Below are 19,509 nucleotides of genomic sequence, written 5' to 3'. Positions count from 1 at the left end.
GTTTTACAAGTCAGATAAAAATAACTTTTTCAATCGTCGAAAGTCTGATAATATAGGACGGTGTTGTGGTCTGGTTTCTTTATTCATGTCTCTATTTATATATAGGGTTTTATAAATTAAATTCACTTTTTTTCAAAGCTTCAGTTCTTTTGTTTGACATCTTTATTTAATAAATACTATTTACTTAAGCCAGTTGCAAATTTATTTCATTTTTTCTCAAAGCTTCCGGTGATACACAGTTTTAACCGAGACTGGGGAAGGTTTGGGATTTGCGAGTGAAACTGGGGTCAGAGGTCAGAGGACAAGGGGAAACCCCAGAGATGGGTGGGCTGGTCCAGTATCCCCCATTGCCTACTACTCACACGGTGAAGGTGGAGGGGGATCTCCAACAAGCCGCCTGGTGGATATCTGCTAGGGAAACTTCTCTAAAGTATGACAAGGACGCGGAGGTGGCCTGAACATCATGAGATCTTGATGTGAAATTGGGTTGTCCCGTCATGTTGTATCGGCCAGTCCTGGTTTGCAAAGATGATGGCTGAGATCATCCATCGGGCAATAGTGTCCTTTGCCGCTGGATGAAAGGGCTTTGTCGTCATGATGAACAGTCTCGAACCAGGCTGTTTGCTACGCTAGGTCCTGGCAGGGTACCACTTGAGAGTACGAACCGGACCCCATTTCTTGACAGAGTCATGTTGGGGACGAATATGTTGTCTCAAAAACAAACCCCGTGCGGCTCCCAGCGAAGGTGACGTTCAGCAGTTGACAGAGCATGCAGCTTGCTGCTGCACCTGGAAGTAATGCGGCCAGGAGGAATGCCACTTTGATGCTGAGATGGAGATCAGATGTATCAGAAAGCGGCTCAAAGGGGGGACCGGCAAGAATGCGTAAGACGCTCCCAACGTCCCAGGAAAGAACGAGGCGTTTGATGTAAGGATGCTCGACAAACATTCCTCGAAGAAGATTGTGGATGGCAGCGTTATCAGAACTGTTGATTCATCGCTGAACCCTGAATGAATGGCCACCAAGGCCGACCGGTAATTACAGACAATGGCAATCTGGAGGTCCAAGTGAAACAGATACATGAAAATGTCTGCAACGGTACTCACAGGAACTTCGGCTGGAGAAAAATCGTGGTCGTCTCACCATGTAGTAAAATGCTGTAGTTGACTTGACGTAAATCTTAGGTGTGGATAGTCATCGACCCTGGGCCGCCATCGACGCAGTGTTTGTAGAAAGGCCTGATGCTGTGAGCGATTGTTGGAAAATATCTAGCACATCAAGTGAAGACCACCCGGTGCTGGATGGAGGACTCCTGACCTGCATTGATGAAGAATGTCCTCCCTGGGTGGAAGGATCAGAAGTCGTCGAACCAGGAGCCTTGTCAGTTTCAGGAACCACGGTTGGCGAGGCCAGAATGGGGCACGAGGAGGATCCAGCATGGCTCTTGTTCTATCTTGGATATGACCCGCGGGATGAGGGAGATTGGGATAAAGGCATACGCCAGAAGGCCTGGACCAGTCGACCTGTAGAGTGTCTGTCGCCCACGTCCGCGGGCGAGGAAACCTGGAGCAGAATGTTGGAAGATGAGATTGTCGGCAGATGCAAAAAGATTGACATGGGGACACTTGATCTCCACAAAGATCTGACTGACCACACCCGGATGAAGAGTCCACTCCATTGGGTGGACAGTGCCCCGAGAGAGAGCATCTGCTATGCTGTTGGTTGTTCCTGCTGTGTGAATGGCCTGGAGGGCAATCCCTTTATTGCTCGCCTACATGAAGATCTGCCATGTAAGGGCACAGAGTTGAGGGGAGTGGATGCCACCTTGGTGGTTGATGTACACCACCACTGTGGAGTTGTTGCTCTGGATTCAAACGGAGAGGCCTACTTAATGCTGCTGGAAGTGGCGAAGGGCATTGAATACTCCCTGAAGTTCTAGCAGGTTGATGTGTTTGTTGAGGAAAGAAGAGTCCCATACCCTGGATGCACCGAGTGGAGGAAGGGAGGCCCCTCATCCAAATAGCGACGCGTATGTCGTCACTGTGGCGTTCAGTCTCGGGGGAACAAAGGGGCAACTGGTTGACAGGTGCTCATTGATGGTCCACCACCAAAGGTGGTTGCGAACATCTGGCGGAAGAGGGACCAAGGTAGAAATCGAGTCACTCTTGGGGCGGTACCAAGACAGAAGATGAAGTTGAAGTGGGCGCATCCGCAGTCCACACCATGGGACGAGGTCGACCAAACTGGCTATAAGTCCAAGAAGATGAAGCCAGGCTAACGCCAGAGGTGCCTCGGACTTTAGAAAGTGATGGACGCATTGATGCAGGTTGAGGATGCATTCCGGTGTCAGAGACGCAATGCTTTTGCGGACGTCGAGGACTGCCCAGAGATAGGCCGGCCTTTGTGATGGATCGAAAGCCGACTTGTCGTGGTTGATGAGGAACCCCAGGCACATCGAGGGTGAGAGAAGTGCAGGCCCTGGCCTTGTCGGGGGAGTGACCGACAATCAGCCAGTCCTCTAGATATTGAAAAATGAGGATATCGCACTGTCATAGATAGGTGGCAAGAGTCTTGGCAATCCTGGTGAATAGACTTGGCAAGGTTGAAAGGCCGAATGAAAGAGCTGGAAACTGGTAGGTTTGGCCGCAGTATTCAAAGCAAAGGAACTTTCTGTCCTGCTTGTGTATAAAAATATGGAGATCCGTGTCCTGTAGATCTATGGAGGTGGCCAAGCACAGGACTGGCCACCTGGAGCTCATTACTTCCTGACAATGATGATCAAGGGAATTGTTGCAGTATAGCACACTCAACCCGATCTGTCTGTCTGTAGGCGTAGAGTGGGCGCTGATGACCAAGGGTTGTGCAGCAGTCCAGCACGCTCAGCCAAGTGAGTAAGTGAATGGAATAGTCATCAGTGATCATGGGCATTGTTGCGGTACCGCTTATACGTGTATAGCATGCTGTAGATTTAGCAGGGCATCCTTCCACACAACGGCAAATGCAAACATAAATGAATGGTAAAAATACATGTACCTTGTTTCTAGGTACCAAACCACATTGGTTTTTGCACGCATGGCGCAGCGGAGCTTTGACGGCCGGAAGCCAAGAAGCTCGAAGACTGTTTTACATGTGGCTGTGACTTCAACAGTGGTGAATTTTGCCTGGTACTTGCGTGTGACATGTTGTACTTTCCGCATATACATGTATGACACCGGACAAAATCATTGCATGGTTAAGAAGTAGCCTAGCAATTGCCTGAACTTATGCACCAATGTAATGGTCAGCAGTGGTCTCAGTTCTCAACTTCTCCCTTCTTAGCCGGTTCCATGCGAGGACCCGGGCAACAGCATAGCTTACAAGATAGTGGACGTGTCATGAGTTTTTGATGCGCCCGCTGTGTACGAATGACCAGTTTATGCATAGTCCATGGTTATTTACGATACATTGGCAAAATGTTCAGTAAGTACACACGATCCAGCCATACATGATGTTCCACGGCATGGTTGACGATTCCATTTGTATTATGGGTAAAGTTACATGTACTGAGTTGTATCATGGTTGTACATACATGTTGCAGATTTAGTAGATTCCCATCATAGCACTCTCAAGGGGACGTAACAGAATTGAACGTTATAACTGCACAGTGCTATAACCGACTGAATGTACGCGCTGTACCTCTATGTACATGTACATACACATGTATTCACATGTATGTCATGTATGTGAATTTTGTTTACATATACATGTATTGGCAGATGTATGTACCGTAATTTTCGGAGTACATATATGCTTTTATCCGTCTATCTTGATGTTTTCGTGACACACCAAAAAAAAAAAAATTGTCTTCAAAAACTGCCATACAGTACATTGCGATTGAAAGTTAACACCAAAATGGGAAAATATTTTCACATTTTTTCTCTTCCCAGGGAATTCCTTTTCATTTCACAAATTGTGAAAAAGTGTGCCAAAAGTGGGAAAATATTTTCATACCTTTTCACACAAGTGGGAAAATATTTTCACAGATTTTCCCCCCAGTGGCAAAAGATTTTCATGCTTTTTCCCACAAATGGGAAAAGATTTTTACAGATTTTTACACAAGTGAGAAAAGATTTTCACACTTTTTCTCACAAGTGGGAAAAGACTTTCACAGATTTTCTGTGGTAGTGGGGAAATAATTTTGTCAGCTTTCTTCATTTAGTAGTATTTGTACATGTACAAATGTAGACATCAGGAAGTTTTTGTTCTATGTGGTTTTAAACATGCGCACCTCTGAATATGGAAAGTGGAGGAAAATCAGTCTGAGAGAAAAGTTCTTCAATTCTCAGGAATATTCAGATTACTTGAAGAAGACAGCATTAAAATATCAATGCAGTGTGTTTCTCGGTTTTGAGCAAAATACAGTGTGACAGGCGAAATCAAAGCTGGCCAAATCAAGACCAACACTGAACACCGAACAGCTGAATTACAGTAGATTCCTGTTATAGCTCTCTCTTACATGTACATGTACATGCATATAACCCACTTGGACGGATGCTCAACATGTGCATCGCATATGTGCACATATCGGCTACAGATACATGTACATGTACAAGTATCCACATCTTGTCATGTATGTGAATTACGTTTACATGTATTGGCAGATGTACATGTATGTAAAGTGATTTTGGAATAAATGCCTTGTATCTGGTTAGGTATCTTGACGTTTTTCTGACGCCAATAAAAAATATCACTAAATCTCTTCAAAAACCGCCACGGGACCTTGTGCAAGCCGCACCACATCGCAAAGCACACAATGCATCTATACTTATCCCGACATCCAGACTGCTACTACATGCCCATTCATGGACAGACTGACTTTTTCCAATAACCATGTGACCACAGAAAGTGACATGTCATCAGAAACCCAAGTGAAAACAGACCCAATATGTCACACCAAACACTATCGGCGAAAAGACAGGATTTTCTACATGTACATGAAGATACATGTACAATTTAAGCAGATGAATTTTTTCATCGATCAAAAGAAACCTTTCAGTAACAAAATACTACATGTAATATTTCAATGTTGATTTTTTTTGTGCCAAACTACACACCACAAGAATAAATAAAAGTAGGCAAATAACCCATGTCGCCACAGCAGAGCAAGTTAAACTTAATCATGTGCTTCATGACTTGATGACTCGTGGACTCCCATTTAATTACTCAAAATCCAGACAACTTTTTAAAAATTTATTCTCTGACATTGACAAGTGTTTATTTATGGTAATCCAAGAAAACAACTACGCTACAGGGGTGCGGCTTGCCGTGGTCAGCACGTCCCTACGATCTCGCTGCATGGACCGGATGGCTCGGCCGAGGAAATCGCTACAAGACATCAGCACACTCCGCCTGGTGAGTTGGCCCAGAACGGACCGGCCCAAAGCGCAGCACAGCTTGTGTAATGGACTCTTCACTGCATGATAGTCGTGTGCATGTGGCCAGTGTGGAGTATTTTGCTGCACAATGCCTCTCATTTTGGCAAATTTCCGCATAATTTTCAGAACCCTTCCCACTGCTTTCGCAAAATTTTCACACTGTTTTCGCAAAAGATTCACACCGTTTTCGTACGATTTTTGCACTGTTTTCACACATCACATGCCCCTTTCACATCCGATGCGCTTCGAATTTGCAGGGGGGGGGAAAAGTTGTGGTCAAAATGTGAAATGCGAATGTGAATGTGAATTCCTTTCGCATTTTTCCCATTCCTTTTTGCAGCGTTAACTTTCAAATGCAATGTACTGTAGGTCCTCATGAATGCTGCATTGCGGCACACGCACTGCATCTACACCCACTGCGACATCCTGACTGCTACTGCGTATCCCCATTCATGGACAGTCCAATCTCTGACTTTTCCTAATGACCATGTGACCACAGAAAGTGCATTAGAAGACCCAAGTGAAAACGGATCCGACATGCCACGTTGAGCACGATAGGCAAAAAGACGAGATTTGCTACACCGTGGAGGAAGGAAGGGGAGGCTACACAAAGATACAGTCGACTCTCGTTAAAACGAGGGCCTTGGGACTTTCTAAATTAGCTTGTATTATCCAGACCTTGTTTTACGAGAAAGCTGCTGTCCCACTTGTCGCATGTGTAACCGATCGACCGCATCGTTAAGCATACATCATGTACAACTTCCTGTACATACATGTAGGCCTACATGTACTTTGTATGCACATACGTGTGGTTTGGAATTTAATTTCAAAACAGTTTATCTTTATGAAAGTGAGAAGTAAATGTACTTTTTATGAATAAAGACTTGAATTAAAGAACAATAACATAATACAAGAACGGAGAAACCGGTCGAGTCGAGTTGGAGGCTGCATGGTTGGAGCGATGCCGTTTACGTCCCCAGCACGCCGCGATGAGATTGTCATACAACGCAGCACGTAAGTACATTAACATTTTAGGTGGTAACCAACATCAGTTCTGCGTTTGTGGCACAAAAAGGGCGGGAACCAGTTATTGGTGGTGGGGATCGGCCAGTTAATAAATTATTGAGTATAGTAGGTTTTAATTTGAAACAGCTCGTGGGTTTGGTGAAAATTACGGAAGTTGCCTTCAAAACAGCTTGTGCTAATTAGACGGATAACAATATATTTGCAGGCAGCTGGGGCCCCAAAAATGCTCGTTTTAAACGGAATCTCGTAACACGCAAGCTCATATTATGGAATGTGCATAATTCAGTCAGGACTAGCAAATATACTCGTCTTAACCGGCGTCTCATCTTATCCGAGCTCTTATTACTGAGAGTTGACTGTACACGTACAATTAAGCGGCTGATTTTATTTATCGATGGACAGAAACCATTAAGTAACAAAATACAACATGAAGTATCTCAATGTTGATTACTGTATCCCAAACTACACCACGAGAATAAATAAAAAGTGTGAAAATGATCACTGCAATGCCTCCACAGCAAAGCCATGCGGCCACGGCTCACCGTGGTGAGCACGTCCTCACGATCGCGCTGCATGGACGGCAAGCCCCATGGCCCGGCCCAGTGCGTGTCTGCACTCTGTGTGATCCCTAAACTACTGGTGTCCAGGATTGACCGGCCAATCGTTTCATGGGTCGATTTTCAAAGAATCTGATTTTCCAGGGTAAAGAGTGCTGTAACCGGAATCAGTTTACATGCTTTATATGGTTCTGGGGGCCAAAAATTGTGAGCGTTATATCCTGAAAAGGGTTGTAAAAGAGAGTGCTATAACAGCATAAAAATGTACACAGTGAATGGGTGTACAGTTGGAGAAATTGAAAATGATTGATATATCAGTAAGAGTAACATGTCCATGTACATCAGGGAGCGCTACAACGGGAATCTACTGTACTCACCGTGGATAATCTTAAAGCCCATGAAAGGCCAAAACCCAGTATGGCAGCGACAGATTTTTAACGTGTGTTATTAAACCTGATGGTTTTCTTTATATCTTTGGGAGCTGGTTCTAACTCAGAATCGTGGTCCTTAGTTGGAGCCTGAACCGGCTCTGAGAATTCTGGAACTGCCCAACACTATCAACACAACGCATCACGGGTAGGTCACACCCAAGCCTGTATATGATGCACTAGCATTAAATCTGATGCTGTCAATACTCAAGTTCCTATACCTCAGTACACGAAGTTTTAAGGATGCAGATTACCATCACGAATTGCGGCGGTGGTCATGTGATACAAAGGGGTTTTGTTTTGTGGTTGTGAAACAAATGGTGCATACCAAGCACTCACTGCGCTCTGGCTATGGACATACCAGGCATGCCAGAGAGAGGTAATTGGCCAGATGTTACAGCCTGGGCAGTTCAAACTCCTTCTGTGTCCTTCCTCTATGGTATAATAATGATTTTTTTTAATTGAAAAGCCATTTTTGGGCCTTGTGAACTTGAAGAGCAGCTCTGAAAATGAAACAATAGATAAGTCCAATTTTTCTATGGCAATTTATATTTTACTGCAAAGCCAAAATTATTGTTTAATGGTGAAAAAGAACATTTACCTTCGTCCTTGTAATCTGCTTCACCATGGTGACGCCTCTGCATAGAAAATAACAAACAGCATCCCTTTAGATGTCATTTCTTGTCATTTTAAACTCATCTTCGCTTCTCTGTGATGTACCAGTAGATTGTAAGGTCCAAAGTAATGGGAAATGCACGTCAATGTTGCAAGTCTACCATCTGTCTGAAGTAATATGCGGTGGAAATGGATTTCAAGAAGGTTAACAGTGACATTGTGGATGGCTAAAATGTGCATTTCATACTTTAAAAATTTTCTAATTTGGAATCAGTGTCCTATTAGCGATCCTAAACCATGCAAATTTGTTAAAGGTGGAGAACAGTGCTCCGCATGCAGAACCTATCTTGTTTAGTAGTGGGGGACGGTCTGGCACACTTTGACCTTTGGGTTAGAAATATAAAACGGTCACATTAATAATATGATCAAAAAGATATGAATAGGATTGAAGTGGATGGTGAAAAATTATGGCACAGGTTGACTTGTATGGATGAACATGAATACATGTGTAGCAATATCAAAGGGTCAGAAAGTCTGGTGCACGATGACCATTCCTCATTCCTATTCATTCCGTACAAAAAAAATGTCATTTATCATTATATCATGTATCAGAGTTGCAGCTCAGTCACCTCGCTTCCAATCTTTTGGAGTGCGATCACGTGGAGTTTGTAAATGAACAATGAAAAGAGCAAATGGACATTGGAAAGAGCAAATGAACAATGAAAAGAGAAAATGAACAATTAAAAGAGAAAAATGAACAAAGAAAAGAGTAAAATAAGCATTGAAAAGAACAAACTGAGCAATGAAAGAGCAAATGAACAATGAAAAGAGCAAATGAATAATGAAAAGAACAAATGAACAATGAAAAGACCATAGTCTATGTACATGTACACATTATATATTTAACAATTTCATTTGTTTATGTCACTTTAAGATACATGTAATCAAAGGGTCGACATGAATGTTATTTCTGCAGTCAAGCCCTATGCTTGTCATCAGTATGACAAATGCTTTGGACGGAAGTCTAATCTGGAGAGATGCATAGAAAATATCCTCACTGAAGAAGAATCAGACATGAATGAAGTTGGCAATGATTTGGAAACTGTTGAGGTTGATGACGAAACCTCAGATGAATTGGAAGACAATGCCACCTACATGTACCAAGATTGGCTGGCTGAAGCCAGAGAAACAAATAGGGAGATGTGGCATGAAGGCATGGATGAAGATCAAGCCAGGCAAAAGGCAAAAAGAAAGACCCTCTGGACAGTCAAGCAAGATTTCTTCGACACCTATAAAGAGTTTCTCTCAAATTTCCTACATTTGAAGGATAATGAAACTCACCAGGACATTGTGGATGATCTCGAAGAAAAACGTTTTCCGAAATAACTCATTTGTTTCTCTTTCCTCAGTTCACATTCACAAGACGAATAATCGCCCAAAATAATAAGTCGTGTTTTCCTCACTCTTGAAAAATTCGGGAATATAAGTCACATTTAGAACTAAATCTTCAACTTTCACAGTATACAATTGATAGATATTTTTCACCACTATAATACCAGTATTAGCTAATCTCTGTTTTAAAATTAGGATGGAGCACTGCTTATTATGCATCTTTGTTTTTTACAGATATGGGATCTAGAAGATTGTCGTATTAAATTGAGGCATTTAAAAGTAGCGTTAATGTTGCCAGATAGAAAGTCAGTTTGTACCCTCAAGTACAAACAACTTTGTGAAAGATCACAGTGTGGTCACTGAGGTAAATCTCTCATATCAACATTCAGGGAGCGGCGACAGCCGTGAGGTCGGAAGTATATACAATGTATTACATCACCAGAATTGGGGCTGCGGAGCACATGCTTGTTTTAGCTCGATTGCAACTGTTACACTTCGGTCTAGCTTCGCTTGAGTCAGTCAATGGAGACATGCCATGCTCTACAAGCCACAGGATATATGCACATTTCCAGCAGTTCGAGCTAGCTCCACATGTTGAGCAAAAAGTCTGTTTGCAAGCCACAGAATGGGCAAACGAGGTAGGCCAAGAAAAACTGTTTACCCCATCTCCAAGTGGGCTAAACGAGCAGTGGGCCAACAGTCAAAAATATCTTCAGGAATCTCACCACCCGAGTTGGGGGAAAGGGCAAACAGACGTACAATTACTACCAGCAGGGAATTGTTGGGAATGAGTTGGAGTGCAGTTGGCCCACCCTTGGCTACAGTGCCATCAAGCCAGTCAGTCAATATTAGAGGAGGCACCGGGACAGGGATCAGGAACGCTGGTGCAGTAGGCCTTCCCTCAGCCCCAGTACCTTTGGTCCAGTCAGCCGACAATGGAAGAAGTGTCGGGACAGGGTTCATAAATGCTGGAGCTGTTGCTTCAGCATCAAGGAGGTTACTACTATCAGTCAGCGGCACGGACAGTGCTGGAGCAGTGATCATGAATGTATCACCCATCGCTACCTTGTCCATGAATCAACCCCCTTCTGTAGGCGGCAGAGGAAATGCTGGAGTAGTGACCAAAGAGGTGGCTTTGAGCTGCGCAGGCACTGTGTCAACGAGCCATCTTCCATCAGTCAGCGGCATGGGAAGTGCTGGGGCGGCAAACGTGGAGGCAACACCCGTCACCATCACCCAAGCGAGACGGGTGGACAGACCCCAGTATCTTTGGGTTTTAATCCCAATAGCTATTTAGTAGGGCAGAGTTCGGGTAAACTTTGAGGTGGAAAGAGGTGTCAATACCGGCAGTAATATCGGGGTGCACAGTGGCAATAACAGCAATACAACACCACAACTCTTCCCATGGCTAACAGAGTTGTTGCCCGCTAGCAGGGCCCAAGGCAGTCAGATTGAACCCACTCCAGTTTGGTCAATGTTCCAGCCCCTTTAGACGTGCCAACTGTACATGATCGGGCCTTCCCTCCCACACCTCTCTCCCCTCACACAGAATTTTAGGTTCGCCAGTCCCTCAAAACATTAAAGAGAAAATTTGGAAAGAGGAATGTCGATTGAGAGTGTTGATTAACAACAGCACGTACGGGTCAAGTTTATGTAACTTAAACACAGTGTCAGCAACATCTAGCACTGTCCAGGTTGACCTGGCATACATGTAGGTTCAGAGCAGTCGAAACATTCTATTAAAGCCAGCCAAATCCAAGTGGAAGACTGGTCCATAGAGGCCTGGACCGATGCCTTTTTGGTTTTCAGCAGCATCTATTTACAAGCAAAGCCAGACCATGTGCTAGCACTGCAGAAATATTGCAGGATTGTTAGATCAGCTGCAAGTAAATATGCGTGTTTTGGTTGGCGCAAGTATAATACTGAATTCAGATCACGGATGCAAGGAGGTAACAAATCTTGGGAGGTGATAAATGGAGAGCTATGGTTGCTGTGCGTGGTGGGGGGAGGTCAACTCAAAAGCACCCAAAGCAGAAGGGGGCAAAGTCGTCAATCTTAAGGCAGTGCACACAAGCCTATGATTCAAAAAGTGGCCCAAACGACAATTGGAGAATCACACAAATCAGCCGGTGGGGGCAGTGCTATGAGCTCAATTACAAAGGGGAATGCACGAGAGCTGTGTGTAAGTTTTGTTATTGCTGCACCCTATGCGGTGCAGCAGGGCATGGAAAAGTGGCCTGCACTCGAAATAGAGCAAACTCCTCTAATCAAGTCAGGAGGAACAAAGGACAAAACCCCCAAGCTAGAAACGAGACCAAAATGTAAACCTTGCACACCATCGCAATCTGAAACAGTTCAGTCGATTATTAGCCCAAAAGATTTGTTATCTTTTTAACTGATGCACCGCTAAGAACACACAATTTAATGCCACTCCTCAGTTTGAAACCCCATAGAAAGGCAGCAGAATTCTTAGCGAGGGGTTTTACAGAAGGATTTTCACTCGGCTATCATGATCCCCGCCTCCCGGTAAAATTTCACAACTTAGAATCGGTGATATCAAACCCCATCATTGCACAAAGTAAAATAGATAAAGTGTCATAGGTAGAATTGCAAAGCCATTTTCCGACAAGCCATTGGCAAATCTGCAATCGAAATTCTCCCAGGGTGCTTTGGTGCCAAAGCGGATATTAAGTCCGCTACTAGACTAATGCCAATTGCCAAAGGGGACTTTGATCTCCTAGGCATGAAACTTGACGGCAAGTATCATGTGGATAAATGCTTGCCCATGGGAGTGAGAGGTGCTCCAGCATATTTTGAAATGTTCTCCTCCTTCACACAATTTTTGGTCAGGAGAAACACAGGTTCAGAGGGTACTGTGAATTACATGGATGATTTCCTGTGCATAGGCCAGAGTTCAGGCAGTTAGAATGCAACTTCTTGCCGGTCAATCTTGATCGAGCTCAAAGCTATTTTCTGGGGGTCCCATTAGCACTGGAGAAATCCGAGGGCCCCGTCAGTAAGCTCACTTACTTTACATGTACATGTAGGTCTGGAAATTGACACAACCTGCATACAAATTAGGGAACCAGCAGAGAAGCTAAAGAAAATTAGGCAGGCAGTTAGGAGGGCATTGGGGTCCACCCCAATACAATACCTAGTTGGGTCAATGATTTTCAGTTGTCGGGCAGTTAAATCAGGTAGGGCCTTTCTAACGTTATTGCTGACTCATTGTCTCTTTTACAGTTTTCCAAGTTCAGGCTGGTGGCTCCACATGCAGAGCAGCAGTGTTGCCAGATTCCCTCTGGAAGATTTAGCTCATGAGGCTCACAGGCTGCTTTCTTTGTCATTAGCACCAGGCACAAAAGACGCCTACCAATGGGCCACAGATACATTTCAAGACTTCCGCAGTGGTGCAGGCTATGACACCTCATGGCTGGCCACAATGCGCCATATCCTGGCCTTTATCGCAGCACTGTCTATAAAAGGATTAGCCTCATCAACACTTGCATTGCACGTGGCAGCTGTCTCTTTTGCACTAGGACACTACCCATCACTTTCTCATAAAAAAAAGATACAAGAGGACAATAGAAGACAGACTGGGGCATCGAACACTAGGTGCCCCATCACGTGGAATATTTTACGTCAAATTGTTCCGGCATTATAGACTGTATGTACATCCCTCTTTGAATATGTCTATGTTTCAGGCCGCATTCCTGCTTGCATATTTTAGCCTCTTGCGAGTTTGCAAGTTCACAGTCCCCACGCGAGGAGCTCCCTCTTGACGGGTGCTGGCCAATACAGATATCAGTGGGGATCGGGGCTGTCACCCTACGAATAGAAGCGGGCACTGTTGACTTGTGCCCGCTGCAAGCAATGATATGGTATCTGTGTCTATACGGCCTGTAATCGCAGGCCCTCTGTTTATCCATGTCGACGGCACCCCCCTCACACGATACCAGCTTAGGGCAGTGCTACATAAGGCCTTAGGATATGTTGGACTTCAACCTACTCGTTTTGGAACACATTCAGAATTGGTGCCGCAACCACAGCTGTTTTAAATGGCGCATCTGCCACACACATGAAAAGAATGAGCAGGTGGCAAAGCAACCTTTTTTGCATGTACACTAGGATGTAACATCCCCCAGGATAAGCAGTGAAGTCATTGATCAATCGGTGGGAGTGTCCCAAAGAAAAATGGCCCATGCCAAACCCAATGAGAGATCTTCACCCAGAGATAGCATACATGTTTATACTGTAGCTTTCATGTGACTATTAGTGTACATGTATTGTGTTCCAAGTGGGCTAAATGCCTTACAATCTGTTATTTTCATCTGGTTTACAGGTCACACACAGAGTGTGGGTGGTCGGCAACAGTCTTATTCGTCAAGCTGAAGACTGAGCCGTGGCTACACAATCGGCTTCTCTGGGTACCACCAGTGCAGAGGTCCACTGATTTGGCGGGGGGAGGGGGGGCACTGCTCCATGACTAGCCAAAAGACTTGAAGAGGCTGCTGCAGGCACACCTACCCCCCATAATTGCTGATCGTGCACCTGGGGGTCGAACGACATTGGACGATTTGAAGCAAAATGCTGTTGTGATGCAATAGTTGCTGGCGTATCTAGGATTTGGCACTGCCTGCCTATTAACTGCCACATCACCTGAATGATACAACATAATTCACATTGTCTCTGTGGGCACAAATTGGTGTCCCAGAAGACGATTGGGCAGCTAACCGCATTTATCGTGCTCACAGTGGCACTTACTTCAAATATGTAAGATTATGGAAGTCGTTGTTAACTTGTTGTAGATGTAGTTAGGTACCTAACTTAAATGTGTCAGTTGGTAACTGAATGGGTACACTAAATGCTATGGCAATGCTGCTCTTTGGAAGTCATTGTTAAATTATAGTGAATATAGGGAAGTACTTAATTTACGGTGTCAGTTGGTGACCAAAAATGGTACACTAAGTGTTATGGCATGAGCGCCACTCTTGGGTGCAACTGTCATTGTCTTAGCTGTCATTGTCTTAGCTGGTCTTGAGTTCATGAACATTTGTATGTACAATTTGAGCCCTTGGAGTCAAAGGGGTGAGACAATACTTAAAAATCTAGTACGACAAGAGAACCAACGAACAAATGTTGCATGGTAGAAATATGGATGGCTTCCAACCTTATTATAATTGGTAGCGGAGTGTATGGGTTATTAGTAAAGCAGAACAAGCCAAGTTAATTGGGTAAAACCAAGCTATAGATCTGGTGCCATTCAATCCATTCGGAGAAATGATTACATTGATGCAGGCAGTACTGAGCTGCCATAGTAATTTGCAACTGAACATCGCACCCAGGTGCTACGACTGAACCTGGTCAGGAGCTTGCTAAAACATTTCACAATGATCAAATGGCTGCAGACAGTAATTCACCGCTTGGCACAGATACTTATTCTTTTATGTTTTTGCAAGTTACAGCTCTCTTTGTTGAAAAACAGATTAAGAAAATGGATCCATCTGTTGCCACAGGAATTGATGGCATCTCTTGCAAGCTAGTGAAAGCAAAATGCCCAGCCATATGCCCGTCGCTGGCCTGTCTATAATTATAAATAAATCTCTTTCTCCAGGTGTTGTTCCTCGAAAATAGAAGACTACAAGAGTCATCCCAATAATCAAAGGTGGTGATCAAGATGAGATCAGTAATTAAAGACCCATTTCAGTTTTCCCACTTGAGTCTAAGATTCTGGAAAGGGCTGTAAATAATCAACTTTGTGACTTCCTCGATCAGATAAATTTTTTGCTGAGCAGCAGTCGGGTTTCAGACTGCATCATTCTACTCAGACCACCGTTGTTGATGTTACTGATTTCATTTTGCATAATATGGATTCTGGTAACATTACAGGTGCTATTTTTTTGGATTTAAAAAAAGGATTTGATACCGTCAACCATGACATTCTTCTATCAAAATTACATGGTTGCGGGGTCAGGGGCCTTGAGTTGAAATGGTTCGATTCTTATTTAAGTGGAAGGGTACGGGCTACCAAATTTGACGATGCTTTATCAGACTTTGAAAGTGTTCAAGTTGGAGTACCACAAGGTTCAATACTGGGTCTTCTGTTTTTTACTGTTTTTATTAACTCTCTCCCATCAAGCATTACTGTTCCTCAATGCAAAATGAATATGTATTCAGATGATACACTGCTGATGTTCAAAGGAAACTCTACACAGTTTCTGAATGATAGAATGATTGCAGGCATGGAGCACGTGTGTAAATGGTTACACGAACACAAGCTCACCCTGAATGTTAGCAAAACAAAGTTCATGGTTTTTGGCACCCGCCATCGCTTATCTCACGTTGAGGATATTCAAATTGCTTCAAACGGATAGACTTTAGAGTGTGTCAATCGTTTTAAACACTTGGGGTTATGCCCGACGAGTCATTATCATGGTCCGATCACATCAACTTTGTTGCTAAGAAAATCTTGCAAAAACTAAGTTTTCTTCGGCGGTCCACTAAACCTTGTCTTCCTGCTTCGATCTTTAAAATGCTTAGTTGCACTATGATTTTGCCTTTATTCAATTATTGTAGCGTTGCGTGGTCCAGTTGCTCTAATGACAATACTGAGAGACTTGTCAAGCTGCACAATCGACAGTGTGATGCTACCAGCAGCGAGGAGATTGAGACCCAAGTGATTGGCCCGGAATCTTGCTACTGTGTCTGCCGTCTCGGTGCAGCCGCCGCAGTGACAGGATCACTGACAACAGCAACGCCAGCCAACGGTGACTGTTCAGTGACTGCCTCATTGGGGATGGCTAGTACCCTAAATCTTTGACCTACATGTACTCTTGCGGCAAAGTCATCAACAGGATGGATGGGCACTTTGCCGGGGCCCATGCCCAGGTCCACAGCTAACACTAGCAGCAGCATGGTTGGTGAGTTAGGCCCAGCCCGTAATACTTGTAATACATGTGCTTGTAATCTTAGTAGCAGTAACAGCCGTACTTCTACTGGTGGTAACATGATTTATGGCAGTGACGTTGGAGGTGTTCTGGGCAGAATAGGGCAAACCCTACTGCTGGCGTAGCATTGGTTGAAAGCCAAACTTCCCAGTTTTCCCCATTGAGTGCTTGCTTGCCTTCACAGATGGGCCTGCCGACTGCCGTCGAGAGTTTTAAAGTGGGCAACGCATTGGGGTTTGCAATCCCATAGTCAGTCAAGCAAAAAATTTAGAATCGACAGTTTGTGGATTTTTCCCAGCTGCTGAGCGACAACTCAATTCAACTGCTGGCCCACAGCCAGCGGCAGAACACTGAGTTGGTTTTGGGGCTAAATGAGGCGAATGGGATGGTCCTCCAACCCGCCTTGCATCCCCAATAAGCAAAAGATACTTTCGACAAGTGGAGTTCAGCCTTCCATTGTGTTCATGTCCATTTTCCTTGAGAAACACCCCTCTCGAGCTATGGAGCTATATATGGTTAACAATCAGGTTGGCATTTGTTTAGTTCCCTGGGTTTGGTTGGCAGGCTTACGGCGAACAGTTGTTTGCAGCGTGCGGCTGACCCTACAAGTACATGTAGTTGGGGGGATATGGATATCGAACTGTGGGTCACGGTTGCTGCTGCTACTTCCACTGGGCATAGTACTCACCCAAAATTTGGGCTTGCTGGTTCAAATAGTAGCAGTAGGACTTGGGTTGGGTTGTGCTATGCGTTCAACAAGGCCACGGGCTGTAGGTACATGTATGCATCTTGCAAGGTTGCTCACAAATGCAGCAGTTGTTTTTGCTATGGTCATGGTGCAACGGGCTGTTGCTCTGGCTTGCAGCCCAGCGGCCGGTCCAATAACAATGCGACAAATTCTGCAGGTGACCGTACTGCCAAAGGCAAGCGTTTTTCTAATAACAGGCGAGCGCCAGATACAGTTTTTCAGCATGGCATCCAGTCCCAGCTTTCTGCACAGCCGCAACCATCACACTCCTTGGTTATTCCAAAAGCCGCACCTCAAGCTCAGGGTAAGCCTACCAATTTTTGCACTTCCAACTCCAATTAAACTATTTGTATTGCTTTCATGTTTGGAACAGTATCCCAACAGACATGCGACTTCCATGTTGTTAGAGGGCTTTACAGGGAGTTTTCATGTTGGTTATTTAGGTCCGCGGGTGAGCAGGAGTCAGAGTGTTTACAATCCGCAGCCATGCGCCCGCAGGTAGTACGCGATAGGCTTTCCAAGGAATTTGGGGGGGGCGCATCGCCAGACTGTAATATCGTGTGCTTGACACAAGCTTGAGTTGTTCTGATGGTTACTTGGTTTACTGTGTGTCAGATGCAGGAGTACAACTATATTACATACATGTACTTGTACACTCTATACATGGGGGCTAGGTCTAATGGGGTACAATGATTGATGTAAAACATTTATTTCTTGAACATATGTCTCTAATATTGTATTGGGAGCTACTGCTACTTGCTCCCGTAAAGTGACAAATTCAGCAGTCTAGGGAGCAAGTACATGTAGTTGCTCCCATGATGATTAGCCCAATTTCAAGCCCTGAGGGGTGTCGTACATGAACCATCATATGTGTGTTTTCTCTTTGCCGTGTGCTCAATACGCTAGTGGGGCTGCATATACGAAGGTTAAAATTTTCTACTACACCATTCGCACAACTTACAACATCGACCCCACAAACTTTTTTTCATGGAGGCAGCCGTAGCCCTGTGTAACAGCATTAATGGCATCTACATTGGGGACAATATTTTTTGTTGCCATATCACCGCGTTTTGTCTCCCACATAATGGCAGAAACTCAATCAAAGATAGGCTTTATTAAAGCCAATAACATCAGCAGTCCGCGCTGAGGGAAACCCAAAGGAAGATGAAGCAGCCACCTGCAGCGGGTATTCTGTCTTGCCGATATACAAGAAAAGCCATGTTGTATAGTTTTTCTATTTTGTTAAACTTTTATTTTATATAAAGACCAAATAGTTTTATATTTTTTATGACAATTTGTTTATTCCTTTAAGCTAATATTTTTGCCTTTCAACTGAATGGAGCTCGTGGTTTCAGGTCTGATCAGCAAAACCAAAGGTTGAAAAAAAAAACTAAACAAACAGGTGTTTAAATCATTGATTAATACCCCCACTACATGTTGTTGCATGTCTGAAACTTGAAATGACTCTATATGTGCCTATACATGTAATTAGTAGTCCAGAAAGGAAAATTGGTCATTTGTTGAAATATTGATATCCAAAATTTAAAAAAAACTTATTGAATCTTTGAAGTGTTTTCCTGAGAAAAGGTTCTTGAAAAGCCCAGGAAATGCTCTAAAATGCAGCTGAGAGCTTCTGAAGTCCAAAATTTTTGGGGCCCTTGGCCAGGCCCCGGACTTCACGCCATGGCTTCGTAAAATGTTGATAAATCACAATGGAAATCCCCCACAGTTTTGAAAAATCCTGGGGACAACCCTGAAAACAGTATTTTTTAACCAATATGTGAAGTCTACTGAATTTGTTTTTGTGTTCTTACTGACCAGCATGACTATCGAGTAATTATTCTCGGGTCGGATACCAGCTGGGAACATCTGCACATTATTCCTAGCACGATGGGTGAATTTGCCCCTTTACTGCGGGTTAAAAATCTGAACTGACATCATGCCGCCCAGCAGAAATTTTTATATAAATGATATATTTGTTGTTTCCTCATTAAAAAATATCAGCAGTAACGCTCCGCTCTGTTTGAATTTGGAAAAACTGTATACATTTACAGGGTAACAGGACGTAAAACACTAGTTCAAACATTTGTTCAATCAACAAATTCTGTCAGGGCCAGCAGGGCCGCATTTTTTTGTCCAAAACAAGATCTAACAGTTTCGAAAGAGAGGGCCCTCTGTGCTTATGCAGTATTCATAATTCTCTCCATAACTTTAAGGAATGGTTTTTATAATAACGTATAGAGGTTTTAAATGCACTGGAGCTTGGCAACCAATGCGTGGATTGGCTGGGAGTACAGTTGACTTGAAATCTTCCACCTCAGATTCAGATTCTCTCTTTCGTTTGACAACTTTTTTTAACTTGTAAATAACAAGTGGGAAAGG

General features: G+C 43.9%; 1 protein-coding gene across 1 annotated transcript in view; it reads right to left on the bottom strand.

Annotated features, from left to right (window-relative positions):
- The window catches only part of LOC110982054 (follistatin-related protein 5-like), a 103,598-nt gene that overhangs the window by 55,854 nt on the left and 28,235 nt on the right, over positions 1–19,509 (bottom strand). Inside the window, 1 exon segment of the mRNA XM_087129983.1 lies at positions 8,027–8,063. Coding sequence (XP_086986109.1) covers positions 8,027–8,063 — 37 coding nt within the window.

The sequence above is a fragment of the Acanthaster planci genome, linkage group LG19 (genome assembly GCF_054643075.1).
Source record: "Acanthaster planci isolate LZ-2023a linkage group LG19, COTS_SCS, whole genome shotgun sequence".
Lineage (NCBI taxonomy): Eukaryota > Metazoa > Echinodermata > Asteroidea > Valvatida > Acanthasteridae > Acanthaster > Acanthaster planci.
The sequence above is the reverse complement of the archived record's forward strand: the minus strand, read 5'-3'. Positions and strand labels throughout refer to the sequence as shown.